The sequence below is a fragment of the Cryptomeria japonica genome, chromosome 9 (genome assembly GCF_030272615.1).
Source record: "Cryptomeria japonica chromosome 9, Sugi_1.0, whole genome shotgun sequence".
In the NCBI taxonomy this organism is placed as follows: Eukaryota; Viridiplantae; Streptophyta; class Pinopsida; order Cupressales; family Cupressaceae; genus Cryptomeria; species Cryptomeria japonica.
The window spans coordinates 276,020,300-276,036,622 of record NC_081413.1 but is presented as its reverse complement, the minus strand read 5'-3'; the positions used below and the strand labels follow the sequence as shown (position 1 = coordinate 276,036,622).

Below are 16,323 nucleotides of genomic sequence, written 5' to 3'. Positions count from 1 at the left end.
AAATTGAATATATTGATATTCTAAAAGTTGAGTCTTTGATTGCTTTGTTCTTTTCTTAGAAGAACAAATAACAAAGATATTAGATTACTTGGTCAAAATTCATGAAGAACCAAGATTAACAAATAATAATGGTCAAAATTCAAGAAGAACCAAAATTAACAAATAATAATGATCATTCTCAAATTGTAGTTGAAGTTTTATAGATGATTCTTTTGAATCCATACTGTTATTTACGATCATGAATCCCATATATTGCTTGATCTTATGATCATCATTAAGATTTTTCATTTCATGCCTACCAATAACCAGTCACTCCTTGTACCAAAAACAAGAACTTAGTTCTAATTTCAATAAAACAATCTTTCAGTACATTTCATTCATACAACAGTTAAAACCACAAAAACCCTGCTTGGGGGGTTTTCCTGCGTGATTCATTTGGCCCTTAAAAGTACAAAAAATGGCTGCTTCGTATGCAAAAGTTATAATTGGAAGGATGCAAACGACTCCACAAAACATCTCATATGTACTCGCATATCCGTTATCGTCAAGATTTCAATGGCTTCTAAAATCCCGTGATTACAGCACAGCAGCAGCAGAAGAATCGAGAATAGACAGGAACAATAATTCGGACGTTATATACACCCCACCCTCTGCACTTGGCGAATCATTTGCTACCGTGCCCATCACTTCAGCTAGTGGATCCATCATAGGCAAAAGGTTTTACAAAAAAGCCACAATAAGGGAAGCAGAAGATGGAAATGGATGGAATGTAATGTTGGATTATCGGACACTCAGGACGCCCTCTAAGAGGCCTCTCAAGTTGCCCACATTGGCCTTGGCTAGTGCTATCGCTGCCGAATGGGAATATCAGGTACTTTTTTAATTTGATAATTGGTAATTTCCCTTTTTTTCAAATCTGGGCTGGAACACATTATGTAGAAGCAGGGCTGTTGCCCCAGTCCCCAATATTCCCAGCAAGCTTTGGATTTGGATTTCTCTGGAAAAAGCCCGAATAAATGCCAACTTCTTTATCAGCACTTGTCAAATTATAATTAATCTACCCGGAAGATGTTTTTTATAAGGACTTCAATGCATTCTATCATTTATTATTTAAACCTGATGTTGGGTTTCAAAAGAGATTCAACTGGTCAAATGTCATTCGTCGAACCTTAAAATCATTAATGATTATATTACTATACTTGAAGGCCTCTGATACTAGTTGTAAAGATTATCTTTCGATCAATAATTTAGTTTTAAACAAGCACTACACAATCATGAAACTAATAAAATTGCTTCACTTATACAAAACACCTAGCTTAGACCCTTACATAATCTAAATTTTTTTTCACATAACGGTTGGTACTCCCGATTTTTTTGTTCATACTTGGTTCCTTTGTGTCCTTTTGTGATCTATCTCTCTGTGGCAGAGCCAATATCAAAACTTGTCCGAAGCCTTATGAACTGGAAGTCTCTTCTTTTAATTACAGAGAAGCCTGAGATCTATTCATAAACTAAAATTTGATTTTTTTTACATATAATCTGGTACTTTCAATGTTTTTGTTCATTAGTTGGATCGTTTGGTTCTCTTGTTCTGATGTAGATTTATTCGGTAGAATCAATATTAAAACCACCCAGGCCCAGAGTTGATAGTAAAACTAGTCAAGACCCATGCAACTAGGACTATGATAGTTGAATAATATATTTTTTAGTAAGTAGTATTCAATGTTATTATTTATTGGTTGCCCCTTATATATTTTGTTATTGATTTCTTTTTGCGGCAAAAGTCAATATTAAAGCTAGCCCAAACCCATACAAACTGGTGTGTCACAGAGTGGTTTATTTTAGTCCATAGGTTGTATTTTTAATGTTTGTTAAGCAAATATTTTTCTCAGGAATTTCTTAGCATGCCAAAAGATAAAGATATTTTCAATTCCTTGGGATATTATTGGGAAAGAAACCAGGAACATATCAATAACCCCCAAAAAAGTGAAAAATTGAAATAAAAAAGAGAGATGATGTTTTTTACATTAACGCCATCCTAATTGCATGGAGAGTGAGAGTGAGAAAGTAAACAAGTGTACATGATAGATTATTAGTTTGAAATAAGGATTTTTCTATTTAATTTTGAGATCACTGATCACAGCTAATACAAATCTTTAACATTGTTAACAAAAACTCTGCCAGAATGATAATGCACCCTCCATGCGATAAAATACAATAAGGTAAATAAGACCTTTTAAGCATACCATTCTTATTAACTATCGATTCCAAGAGTCTATGTCTATACACAAAACGGTAACTACAGTGTTAAAATTGACAGCAGCAGTTTCCCTAACCTCTTCAAATGACTTTTATGTTTACAGCAGTGCCAACAACATGCCTAGCATTTCAGGACTGCAATGGTCTGTCTTAACAATAAGGTTATCTATTAATCATTATGATCAGCAGTACTTCCTCTAATGTTATGACAGCAGTAGTGACACACATATTAATTGATTGTAGTACTAATAACAATGCTACCAATTACTGTAATAATCAAGAATGATACAGATCACACTAAGGACAGAATGTTTCTGATCAGTGATCATAAGAAGATTACTAATCACATAAGGATCTTTATTTCAAAAGACAATAATGATAACAACAATCTCAACTGAAAGACATTATTGACACTGATATGTAACAATGAAAATTCCCTGTGACAACAATATCCATTATAAGTAGAAATGACAGCAACTCAAGAACAGCACTAACATCTGTGGTGCAATAATAATGACAAGTCCAACGAATAGCATAATCATTTCACAGTTTTGTCTAGTAATGACTATGCTCACAAATCATAAATAATGACAGCATTGCTCGCTGTTAGTTTAAACACTTTCAGATTAATATAAACTCAGAAAACCAGATTTTAGTTTCTAACTAAATTGATTAGATGAAAGATTTATAGTTTTCCAGATTTAGGCATAACAAAGAAATGAACAAAATAAGAACAAGACACGGTTACCCTAGGAAAACCTCCTAGGAGGAAAAACCCAGCCAGAAAAGATCCTTAGATCTGATTATGAATTATGTTCATATGAGGGTTACAACACTTATCTCAAGTACTTGAAGGTGTTTGTACTTAGGACTGATAATGTCTTCCACAAAACTGCACTTTCACAAGCATCAAGTAGTCACATCTGCACCTTTAACCCCTCCAACAGCAATTAGGTCCAAACCCTAGGTTGGTAATGTATGAAGTCTGCTCTTTGATGGACAGCAACCTTATCCCTTAGTTCACTCTCTTCATTAATGAATTTCACACCACAACTGCCATGTGTAGTTCACTGATATGACAGGGATAAATCCCTTTAATTGCGGATGTAGTCTTCTTCTTGAATTCGCATTGGTAGGCACATATATTTCGTATGGATGAAAAACTGAATGAGTGAATGATAGAGTGAAGTTGGAGTTTATTTATATGGGGGATAATAATCTTAATCATGTCGGCTTGCATTATGATTTAATGACTTTAATTTATTTATTTAACCGAAAGCATTAGGATAGGGTTGGCCCAATACATGGTGGCGTGTTGGCTTGAGTGTAGCGTGGGATCTTCATTTGATGCCGTGAGGTATAGGGCCCAGCCCTACACGTTGGGGAAGGGGCTGGCCCCCTTGGGTGGATTCCAATGTTGCCCATGGCAATTGGAATCCGCCATCCCTAGTAATGACTATGCTCACAAATCATAAATAATGACAGCATTGCTCGCTGTTATCAAAGGCAACGGTCACAATCAGTAATCACAATAAGAACAGTTACGTTCCCTATTTACAAGGTTTTGAATCCGTAGATAACTATGTTCATTTTTTGAAATAATTACAGCAGTAATTGCCATTGTCCTGTGGCGACAGACCTGACTACTATTCAATAGTGGCAGCTGGAATTTTAACAGCTACTTACACTATTCAATGCATATAACCTGTTTATAAAAAGTTCCTGAGAAGAGTGATTAAATAAACTTAGGCCTGAGGCTTCTCAAGAAAAATGAATTTATCTGATGTAACTGGTGATATATTATGATAAATTCAATATTGTGATATATTGCTGATAGTACTGTGATAAATATTGGTGAAAATTTTGGTCAAATTCATGGTCAATGACATTTTGAAAAACTTGTGATATTTTCAGGAAAATGTCTGGAACCCTGCCGAGAAAAAAATATGTTGGGATATTTTAAAGATATCTGCTTATATTCACTTTGTTTGTTGGATAGGCCCTTTGGTTGCCCTTTGAACATTTTTTCCCATACATACACACACATTCTCAATGGGTGATGGTTAAATTATTTTTGTTCCAATGCGTATGGTGATATTTGTCAAATTTGTATTAGCATTATACTTAGATGGAAACGACACAACAAACTGAAAGTGTAAATGGGATTCAATTACATGAGTTTAAAATGAGAAAAACACAGCAAATTAAAAGACACTAAAATACACATAAAAAAATGGGAAAAAAATTGCAAATGTTATTTCATGCCAAACATAGTGCTTAGAAAGAGAAACAAAGTCCAAACTTCAATTAGAAGACATAAACTAAGATTCAATGTCGCCAACTCTCAAATTCTCCTTGACTATTCAGTCTTAGACTACATATTGTCATAGAATTCTTACTCATACAAAACAAAACTGGAGAATTCAAAATTCAAATAGCCTTTAAGCAGAGTAGCCAGGTATGCCTCTGCTCCTCCCCGGGTGTGCGTATCCCCGTATCCAATATGGATACTGATATGATATGGCATGGATACACGTTGGATGCTGTACCCTAAGTCACAAGGTTCGAATTCGAATTCAAATTCGACAGTCATGAAATTCGGATGAAATTCGACAAGGGAAAAATTCAGATAAAATTCGCCTTTATAATTTTGTTTATTTTTAAATATATATATACTGCTAATAAATTATCAGAATAGCGACCCTTGTTGGAGAAAATCCGAGGGCGACCCAGCAGTTGCAGACACCCATGACCCAATAGATACAAAGCATATACAAAGAATACCCATGAACAGCTGAGTTGTGTTTAGAGGTGGATAGCAGTGCTTTATAGAGGAAATTCGATTAAATTCAATTTTTTTTATAGAAGTTTGAAATTCAATTAAATTCGAACCTCATCCATGAAAATCGTCGTATCCTGTGACTTAGGTTGTACCCATGTGTGCCCAAAAAACCTTGATTTTCCAACTGTACCAGATACTATGTGATTTGATTTTTTTTAAATTTGACATAAATCTTCCTAAACTCCATTTTAAAAAAAAATTCAATCATGCAATTTTTTTTTTGGTATAAACAAAACCTGAACCAAATGAGGAAGGCAAATGAAATGTTTCTCTATTTCAGCGACCCACTTTTTTGGGTTATCTTCCATGCAACTCTACTATTTTTTGCATATTATAAATTATTAAATCAATTATAATTCTTTATGAAGCAATCATGTGTCTATATTGCTTTTAAAGTAATGGAAATCGCCTATAACTTAGAAAATTGTGTTAAATATATGTGTATTTGATTTTTATGAATGTCATATTCAGCTGTATCCATATTGGGGGTCTTAAAAAATGGATGTATCCGTTTCCAATACCATATCTATATCCATATCCATGTCCATACAACTTTGCTCCCAAGGCAGCTATGACTAGATATGTGAAATGGAAGTTGATGCCCCTACATCAGCAACCATTTGCTCCAAATGAGCAGTTATGATCATCCATAACCTCATTCTATATATCTGGGTTTGAAGGAGCAATACCGAATGTTTCCCTCTGCACCCTCGTTTGACGATCACAAAATGTTTCAATGTTGACAATTGCCCAAGAGTGAAAAAACCCACCACTAAAGTATTCCTCGTGCTCTTTCTTTGTGATTTGGCTTTTATTTTAAAATTTAGAAACAGTCTTTACTCTAAACTTTCAGAACATTGTAAATTTTATAGCTACTGAAATCTTAAGATTAAGTGAAAGTACACTATTTCAGTTTTTTTAGCTTAAACTGATTCATGCAGACATCAGAAATTTATGTAAGTACAAGTTTGGAATTTGTAATTCATTCCACAGAAAATATACATTTGAGAGATCACCAAAAAACAGAAGAAAGTCATTGTTTTTTGTTTGTGAATAGAAAACACTTCCCTCCCAAATTTATTTACTGCATGGTGGAATGCATTGTTAAGCAGAGAACACTGTTCAGTTTAGAAACCACATTCATGAGTATATGTTATTTTAATTCATCAACCAAGGGACTCTTACCCCTTTTTAGGAACAGACTTTGGGGTGAAAGTCTCTTGATTGATGTGCGAGCAATTTATTTCTATCCAGTACTAACATCACTTAAAGGTGCTTGTGTAATTTGTGGATACCCTTGCCTTTGGATTATTTCCAATTTACATTTGAGAAGAATCATAAAAGAAATGACTAATGGAAATTTGTCATCAAAGAGATGAGCTAATATACATGATTAAGAATCCCACAGAAGTCAAAGTATCTAAATAAAATTGACCATGAAGCTTAAATATCTTATATAAATTTTCATATTTTCCGACAGTGCACAAAAAACAAATTAAGAGAAGAGGAATAAATCAGAAAAATCAATAATAAATTAATATTACTTAAGATCTGTGTGATGAATTGGTCTAACATGTAAGGTTTTTACACATCATAACATATGAGAAATGTTGAAGCATCTATTTGGTCTTCAAGAATACAACCGGATGGAAGTATTTTGCTTGACATATTTATGTATTTTGGCAGCTAAAAGATGGAATAAGGCCTTTCACAATGCCACTGATGAGGCTATCCTGTACAGCACTGGAAAGGGTTCCACTGACTCGTGACAAGATAGTTCAAAAGTTGCTGAATCGCTTTCACACAGATCTTGTTTTCTGCCGTCCTCCTGAGGACAATGTTTTGACCAGTGATGTTCATGGTTTGTATATCTCATAATCAATTCAAGCCTTCTTTTTCATTGCTTTCACTTCTTGATTAGAAATTCATCCTTCCAAATTAAGATGAATGTTTGCTAAATAACTTCATTACAGTCACTTTCTTTCATGTTTGAGAGCAACTAGTGTGTATTATTGTTACGTGAGTGAGTGATAGCATTTTGTACTAAAAATAAGAAGTCACTTCTGCATTTGGTCAATATAAGCCCATAGTTAGGGTCCATATGCAGCTGCTTACCCATGGGTGGACTGTATGAGTATTTTGCCTGCTTTGTTTTTTCATCTTATGATAAATCATGTGCATGGCTGGATTGATGGATATTTTATTGGTTTTACTTTTATATTTTATTTAGCCTAAGAGAATAGTTAAGGTAGTAAACCAAGAGTCCAGTCCTGTAATGCCCACAATTTTAACCTAAGGAAAATATATGAAACTGGTCTAACAATTTTTTTTTGAAAGTGATTACACGTTTTATGTTTAATTCCCTCCAGCATATATTTTTCATTCATTATTTTTATTTTAAAACTTATCACACATTCAGGTTTTTGCCCGTTTAACAATAACATTGTAGCAGTCCATTTCTACTATGGCTCTTAAGTGCTGGTTAAACCATAGTATCAATGGATCCTACAATTCAAGTCTTAACCTGGTTGTTCAAGCAATTTTGTGTAGGTTCCCTCCAGTTAAATCATCCAATCCAAGCATATTGCGAAACCATAATTTTCTTATTTATTAACAATACTCGATTTATTCCTTGGTTGACTATTTCCAGATTATGCTGCAAAAATTAAACCTGCCATCTATCCTGGGTAGGTTTCCATCATCTCTTTTTGTTCGAGCTTCTCAATTCCGAGTTGAGGGTCATAGTTGTGTTCAAGGCAGGCATGAAAAACAGGAGATTCTGAGATTTATCCTGACAACAGACTTCAAGGTTGACCACTAAGCAATCAAAACCCGACTTCCAGCTTGACATAGTCTCACACATACAAAGGGCAATGATCTTCCCACAAACACAATTCCCTGAGAAAGGAAAAACACTGACCATAAATAGAAGTATAAGGCATCTCAAATTTTCAATTAACTTGCCTGATCATCCATCCTCCAAACTTCTTTTACATCCGATTGATCTTTGTAGGTGCTGTTCCCCACATGGCTATATTGCTTCCCATTTATGATATGGAAGGTTACCTACTCAACCAACTTGCAGACACTGGAGCAGCATATTTGATCACTTGACTAACAGCCTAGGACCTAATAAACTCAGGAATACAGACATCTCAAGGTAAAGGAAAGCAATAAAATGAAAATCAGATATACACATCCACAGACATGGAAAAACCAAAAGATAGAACCCCGTGGAGATCATGAGAGAAATACCACTTAAGACCAGAGTTTCGTGACTCGCGGCGAGTCACGCGAGTTAGCGGGCCAGGTGACCCCTGCCGGCTCATGGTGACCCTGACCCGGGCTCGGACGGGTCAGGGGGCGTGACTCGCTTGATTCGCTGAGTCAGCGAGTCACTCCCTGACTCTCCAAGTCCGAGGTCGTGACCCGACCGACGTCACTTAAAAAAGTGCAGTCAAAAAAACAAAAAAAAACAACATTTTTTAATTATTTTTTTTGCCATTTTTTAATGATTTCTTTGTTCATTACAACCTCCGTCTCAGGACCAGACAGATTTTGGACATTGACTCCTCTCCGATCACTCTAGAGGAAGTCGACCCCGAGTCCGATTGGCTCATTGAGGCCACCGATCCAGTCTTCACTGATGAGGACCTTGAGTGGGTTGACCAGGCAGACAGAGCAGCTGAGGCTATGGCTATGGCAGAGGAGGAGGATAGAGCATGATCAGGCAACAAATTGCTGATTTGTAAAACCAAATAATAATTCCAATGCAGATCCAAGGAACTTACATCCAACAATGATGCCAAACTGAAAGGTGAATAGTGATCATAAATCAAGAATACCTCTAAGGCTGAATACATGCATTCCTTACATTCCACGTGGGATGTACCTGCTGCAAAAGGCAGCCCTAAGGCTGCAAGGATCAGGCCCAAGTTGAAGAATCAATCTGCCATGCTGAAACCCTTACTCTGCAACCTGAATCCACAATGAAGAATGGCGTACTCAATTTTTGTCAACAATGCACTCTGTTTGAAGAATCCAATGCCAATAACTGCTGAGGGCTACGTCCCACCCAGTCCAGATCTTGGGGTTTGCATCCCAGATGAAGGATCATGGTATAGACATGTGTAGTAGCTTTCTTTCGTGGATCCTACATGGGTTGCTTCACTTCAGATGTATAGATGTAGTGGTGTATAGTGGATGTTGACACTTGGACGGTATGTTCGGAATTTCACGAGGATGGAGCTGGAGTTTACCCACTATCCATCTCAGTTTATCGAGTAGAGTGGGACGACAGTTGATCCACAAGTTGATTGTCATCAGATAGCTGACGTGGATGAGTTATGTGATGTTACTCCTAGTGAGTCTACTCAGATTGGCACATCACAGGCAAAGACTATGGCTACTCAGTCATCCAGGACCTACCTTAGACGCCTTTCTAGGAGGTAGATAGACGAGGCTGAGCCAGAGCCTGAACCATAGACTTGTTTTTGTTTACACTTTACAGTTACATATATGTTTGGGAACATTTAAAGTCATGGATTTTATATACATTGGACAACATTTATAACTCTATATATCTATGTTTTCTAATTCCTTCAGCTACAATTTACATTTCTACGCATGTGATGGATGTATGTTTATGTATGTGATCAAATTAGGTTCTATTTGATGATGTTATAGTGTCTTTAAGCTTAATTCAATAATGGGTGTATGAAACAAGTTTTAAATCGTTAAAAATCTCTAAATTTCAAGGGTTTTCTTATTTTGCCGAGTCGTTGCCGAGTCATTGCCGAGTCTGAGTCGAGTCAGCCTTGTCGAGTCAGAGCCGAATATGAGTCTGGGAAGGGTAAGAAAAGATATATGGGAATGGTTTAGTTTACATTGTACAATGCTTACACAGAGATTTTCACACAAAGATAATCGTTACAATCTCAGCATGGTACCTGGGTTAAAACATGGCCTAGTCGATACATGGCTGAGGTCTGAAGGTCCAAGTGATTATAGGTCTTAAACATAACTGGTTTTCTTTCCCATACAAAGTTAAGAAAATGGGGTACTTTTGGCACCTAGCACAAGCTCCCATTACTCGACTTAACCCCACATATGATCTGCATGCTCAATTCACCGACCAAATACATCCAAGATAAAATAGCTATCACATATCATTCAGTCACATACAGACATGGTGAAACCAAGCATACAATTTAACACATAAATTTTGTAGTTCTTTAGAAGTTCAGCATTTTAACTTAATTATAATTTAGTCATCTAGTAAAATATAAGGTTAATCTTATCATCATTTGCAAATTTAATGGATCGAATTTTTGATCATAGTAAATAGGTCAATATCCAGTTGCAAGTGTTCTTCAAGTATAGATAAACAAAATAGTCGCCAAAACACCACAAGGAATCCATAACTGTGTTATATCCTTGCAAATCATGGCAATCTCTTAGGAATCTCACTAGGTCTTGGATTATCTGCAAGATAGTCTAATCCATAATGTAACACCACTTGAAAGTCTTTCTATCAAGATAAAAACAAGAACAAATTGTGGAGGTGCAGTAAGCTGGGTGGCATGACTACTCACAGCAATAGGATCCTTTTGCTCTTTTAAAGTTACTAGTATCATGCCTAGCATAAAAAAGAAAGAGGATATATGTTGCATAATTACTAATAGTTAAAAACCTTTTTCAATATTCCATCATGCAGTAAACGCAGATATTTCAACTCCATACAATACATTTGCAGCAAAAATTCCAACACCTAATTCACCCTTTCAATTTGACCATCTGTTTTTAGGTGAAGTCGAACTGATATTCAACCAAGTTCCCAACATTGAAAACAAGGTTTGCCAAAACCTCAGTCAACCATGCATCTCAATAATCTTTTTTACAACTCCATGGAGTCCAAAGATATCTTGAGCGAATATTTTTGCAAGGACTGGTGCACCAATTAACAAGTTTCCTAGTATTAAATGAGCAACTTTCGTCCACTAGGGTCATATTGTGGTGTATCCTTGACATTGGAAGACCTTGGACAAAATCTATACTGATCACTAGCCATTTCCACTTTGGTACATGATGTGGATAGAGTAATCCTGCAAGGTGCATGCATTGTTTCTTAACACATTGACACTCTAACATCTAAACATCTAGCCACAAAATCGGCTGTATCCTACTTGATTCCTTTTCAGAAATATTGTGGCTTTGGATTAGCCATCCACTTGTTTACAACTAGGTGTTCGGAACAAGGAAAACAATGAGCTTCTCTTAGTGCTAACGTCCTCAAACCTTCACCTCCTTGGTTTGGAACATACATTTTGTCTTGGTACCTCAAAAAGCCATAGGCTCAAAATGATATGCATCATATTGATAATCTTGCAAATTTTTTGATAGGGCTTTTTGGAAAGCTGATTGAATAATAGCCATTGGAACAATGTGTCGTTTGTGTCTAAGAGCATCAGCCATTTGGTTTTCTTTGCCCTTCAATATAGTTGATTTCAAAGTCATAGTCCGACAAAAATTCCAGCTGTCGCCTTTGGTGTGCATTCAGGTAAGGTTGTGTTAAGATATACTTGATTCCCAAATTATTTGTTTGTAACTCAACGGCTTGCTCAACAAGTAATGCCTCCAAACTTGCAATGTGTACACTATCACTGCAAGTTCTAGATTATGTGGGGTGTAGTTCAATTAAATTGGATGGAGCTTCCTAGACTCATGGGCCACAACTTGACCATCCTACATAAGTACACCACCAAACCTCACTCGATCCATTTGTGATGACTACAAAATCATCTTCAAGGTCAGGAACTTTAAGAATTGGGGCTGAAGTCAATATTTTCTTTAGGATTTGGAAAGCTTCTTTACACTTATATGACCACACAAATGAACAACCCTTCTTCTAAAGTGATGTGATGGGGTTGTCTATTTTATAAAAGCATAGCACAAATTTCTTGCAGTATCTTGCCAATCCCATGAAACTATGCACCTCATGAACATTTTTCAATCTTGGCTATTCCAAAATTTCTTTTATCTTTGTCAGGTCAACATAAATTCCCTCGATAGAAATAACATGATCTAAATATTGCACTTCCTTTTGAAAGAATGCAAACTTGGAAAGTTTACTATACAACTTATGCTCTCTCAACCCTTGCATCACTAACTTTAAATGATACAAGTGTTCTTTCTCATTTCTGGAATATATCCAAATATTGTCCAAGAAGAATAACACAAATTTATCTAGGTAATCTCTGAAAACACTATTTATTAAGCTCATGAATGCAATTGGTGCATTTGTTAATCCAAAAGGCTACATTGTGAACTCATAATGAACATACCTTGTTCTAAAAGTTGTTTTAGGAATTTATTTTGTTGGATATTAGAGTTGTTGGAATGTGTTGTTGTCATTGATGTCAACATATTCCTGTGTTGTAGAGAATTGGTTTGTTGCATAGAGTTGTTTTGGGTGATTTGTTGCAGATGTGTTGATGTGGTTTATTGGGTTTTGAGATGCTTATCTCTAGTTGATTCAGTATGAGTTTTATGATGCTATGAGGTGATTTGCTTGAGTTGTGTGATCCGGTGTAGTGGTTGGTTTTTCTGTTGGTTCGGTGTTGCAGAGTTGTGATTTCTGGATTGGTTTGCTCTGGAATTGATTCCTTATGAGTTGCGGATTTTGGAAAGTGTTTGGGACGTTCATGCATGTCCTTAGATTGGATGGTTCATGATTTGGTACTTTGTGTTGAAAATAGTAGCTAGCTCAGATACCTGACTATTGCATTTTAATGTTGTCAATGACAATTAAAATCCATATGTATTATCTCTCATGTAATTCGAAATATTTAGGACTGGGCCCAAACACATGTAATGTGAAGGCAAATGATGTAACTTATAAAATGGCAATGTAATATAAATAAATTAATATGCAAGCCGACTTGGGTGATTGGCGCCAAAGGATGGATATAAAACAAACATCAAATGAAGTCATTATTCATCATCTTATGCGAATGTAATCTGCTCTCCAAAACAGCGATCTCTCCTTCACTTGTGCGAACTTGATCAAGTCAATTGTGTGAATTTACTAAGGCTGATGGTGGAGTGAATTTGTCGAGATCATCATGCGAATTTGATGAAGACTCTTCTTGTGCAAATCTGGTCTTCCTTGAAGCGAATCATAAAGATATCCATGCGAATCTGAGAGGACTCTCATGCATAGGCTGGAACATGTGAATTGGCCTACATTGTATGAGAATTCATTGTTGATCTTCCTTTAGCCACCTGCTGTTGATAAGGGCTGCAATCTACATTGTTAAGTAAAGAAAGACTTTGATCTGCTACCTCGCTGATTGGACAGCAATCTGAGATAAGTTCATTGCCTTGTACTTGCCTACATTTGAGATTATACATATTGAATTTTGAGGCTGGGTTTTTCACCTCCAAGAGGGAGGTTTTCCCAGGGTATTGTTGTGTCTTTGTCTTGTGTTTTCATTGCAGTTACTGTTTATCTACAGTTTGTTATAATCTGATTGTTAAAATTAACACTTCGCAAGTGTATCTTTCAGTTTGTCAGTTAGTGTTCTTGAGCTCCGGTGATGAAATAATGATGATTCTTATTATCTGAGTTGTTGCGGTGATTGTGGTGGAATTCACGTTGCTTGTTGATGTTCTCTAATTGTGTCCTATGCTTTTTGGTGGTCTGCGTTGATTGTGGTGCGGGTTATTGAAGATTTTATTGATCTGGTGGTATTCTTCGTGTTATGCGACATTTTCGGTGGTTTAGCGTGTTGCGGATTATCTTGGCGAATTATTTGATGGTGTTGCATGTTTGAGGATTTGATTTGGGTCCATGCTATGGCCTTGCCGACATTGTATTGGTCCGGTTATTGATTTATGTATCGCGTGGCATAATTTTGTAATTAGGTCTTATGTGCTGAGCTGACCTTGTGGTCAAGGTTGATGATTTGTATAAATAGGTGTTGTAATCATGTAAGTTGTGTGTCTGTGGTTGTGTTTATGATCTGAGAGTATATTGTATGTGCGAACAAGCGAATCTATCATTTAGAAGTGTGGAAGAGCAGAGAAGTGTTGTTGTGCAGACAGTGTGCTTAACCAGAACTGTAATCAGACATTTGGAGATGCTATTCTTTCAGTTCATGTAATTCAGATTGTTGTCCAATTTTTGTAAGGCAATGAGCCTTCCCAAGGTTGTAGCCCTTTGTTGTTTTGAGCAGTGAGCTCTAGGCAGTGTGCTTGAATGCATGTGCATTCCCCATTGTAATATTTACACATACTACTGCAGAGTATCATCTTTTTGTGGGTAGGTTCCCACCGTGGTTTTTCCCTTAACTGAGTTTTCCACATCAAAAATCTCTGTGTTATGTGTATTGTTGATGTGGTGATTATTTATGTTATTGCTGTTTATGATCAGATCTAAAGTTAAGGTTAATTGGTGAAAACTGATTCACACCCCCCCCTCCCCCCCTCTCAACTTTGCTGCCAACATATTCCTCTCTTATTCTCAATTGGTAATATCTTGTTTTGAGGTCAATTTTATAGAAAAGAGTTGCAACACAAATTTGCTCAAAAAGATCATCGATACAAGGAAAAGGATATTTTGTCTTAATTGTTGCTTTATTGAGCAAACTACAATCTATGCATAGATGGAGGATTTTGTCCTTGAAAAAAACCACTTGTGCTCCCCACATAAACATTCTTGGTCAGATCAATCCTTTTGAAAGCAGTTCTTGCAAGTGAGCCTTTAGCTCCATAAGCTCTATTGTTGTCATTTTGTATGGAGCTTTGGACTGAGGTTCTAATCTTGTGATTATATCAATTGAGAAATCAAATTCCCTCTGATGATGTAGTCCAAGTAATTCTTGAGGAAAAATATCTTGAAAATCTTGAAGAAAAGGGTAAGTTTTCCATGTGGGTTCCTTGGAATCTTCCAATTGGTCCACTCTAATTCAATACAACTCATAGCCCTTCCTTTTGGCTTTCTTAAGCTGCAAGGATTAAATTTGCTTTAGTTTTACTTCTTATTAACTCTTTGAATTTGAATTTGATTTCCCAAGTGGTCTAGGCATTTGATAGTTTTTGTGAAGCAATTTGCTTTTCCCCTATGGTGCCAAAGCCAATTCATCCCAAGGAGTACATCATAAACCTAAAGATGCTACATATAGGTTCACCTTCATGAAGGAGCTAGGTAGTTTTAACTTAGCTTCAAAATGACATTGCTCTACCTTAGCTTTTGCTTAATTTGCATATTGTACTAACCATGAATTAGCCATAAAACTTGCTCTTCTAGGAATCTTACTAGCTCTCTTGGTGCCACAAAATACTTAGTAGCTCCAATATTAATTAACATGGAAATAGGGCAACCAAAAAATGTGCCCGACATTTCAATTGAATCAATTTGGTAGTTAGCTTGGCGATTATCAACTACCACATGAATTCTTTGCTAAAAATCTATTTGTTGAGAGGGTAGAGGAGTATTTTTGAAATGATTGTGATGATTATTATCTATAAAATATTCGCATATTGATTGCCTCCACAAGAGAACCAATCAGGTGGTCCTTTATTGTCAAACATTCTATCCTCCCTATTTTCATTTCTTGCTTTGGACTCATTACCCCTTCGTTTGAATCCAGAATCGTCGTTATTTTTTGCACCTTTACCATTGAACTTTAGTTTAGAATTTTGGCTACAGTTCCAACTTTTTTGTTTGGATGAAGATTTCTTCAAGTTCCCATACCTTTTGCAGAATTTGTCCCTCAAGGTGACGATAAACAATCTTTTGCTCTTGCTCAATGGCCTTCTTGAACACTTGATCCGTGGATGAAGGTACATGCACATCCACCTCTCCTCCAATCCGAGGATTCAATCCCATGATGAATTTCTATATGTGGATTTGCTCATCACATTGATACCAAGGAACGTAATTAAAAAGTTTGTAAAATTTTCCCAATATTCTATTATGAACATGTCTCCTTGCCTTAAGTTCTTAAAATCAGTCAATTTTTGGTCATGTAATGCCCCCCTTTTTTGGTCCATTCCAACATTCTTGGAAACTTCAACTTTCTTGAAGAACACCTAGTTTTTTGGAAGGAACTTTTGTTAGCATTAGTGAGTTCTTGGAAATAGATATTCACAACAACACTTTCCGTGTGTGAATTTGACATTTTGAAAACATTTTTTGCGGAGGTACATCAGACTTGTGT

The 16,323-nt window shown here is 36.2% G+C and overlaps 1 protein-coding gene across 1 annotated transcript in view; it reads left to right on the top strand.

The window, feature by feature from the left end:
- The first annotated feature begins 250 nt into the window (after window positions 1–250).
- The window catches only part of LOC131033007 (uncharacterized), a 39,758-nt gene continuing 23,685 nt past the window's right edge, over window positions 251–16,323 (top strand). Inside the window, exons 1-2 of the mRNA XM_057964114.2 lie at window positions 251–871; window positions 6,788–6,962. Of these exons, the coding sequence (XP_057820097.2) occupies window positions 458–871; window positions 6,788–6,962 (589 nt within the window). The 5' untranslated portion in view covers window positions 251–457. The remainder of the gene's footprint in view (window positions 872–6,787; window positions 6,963–16,323) is intronic.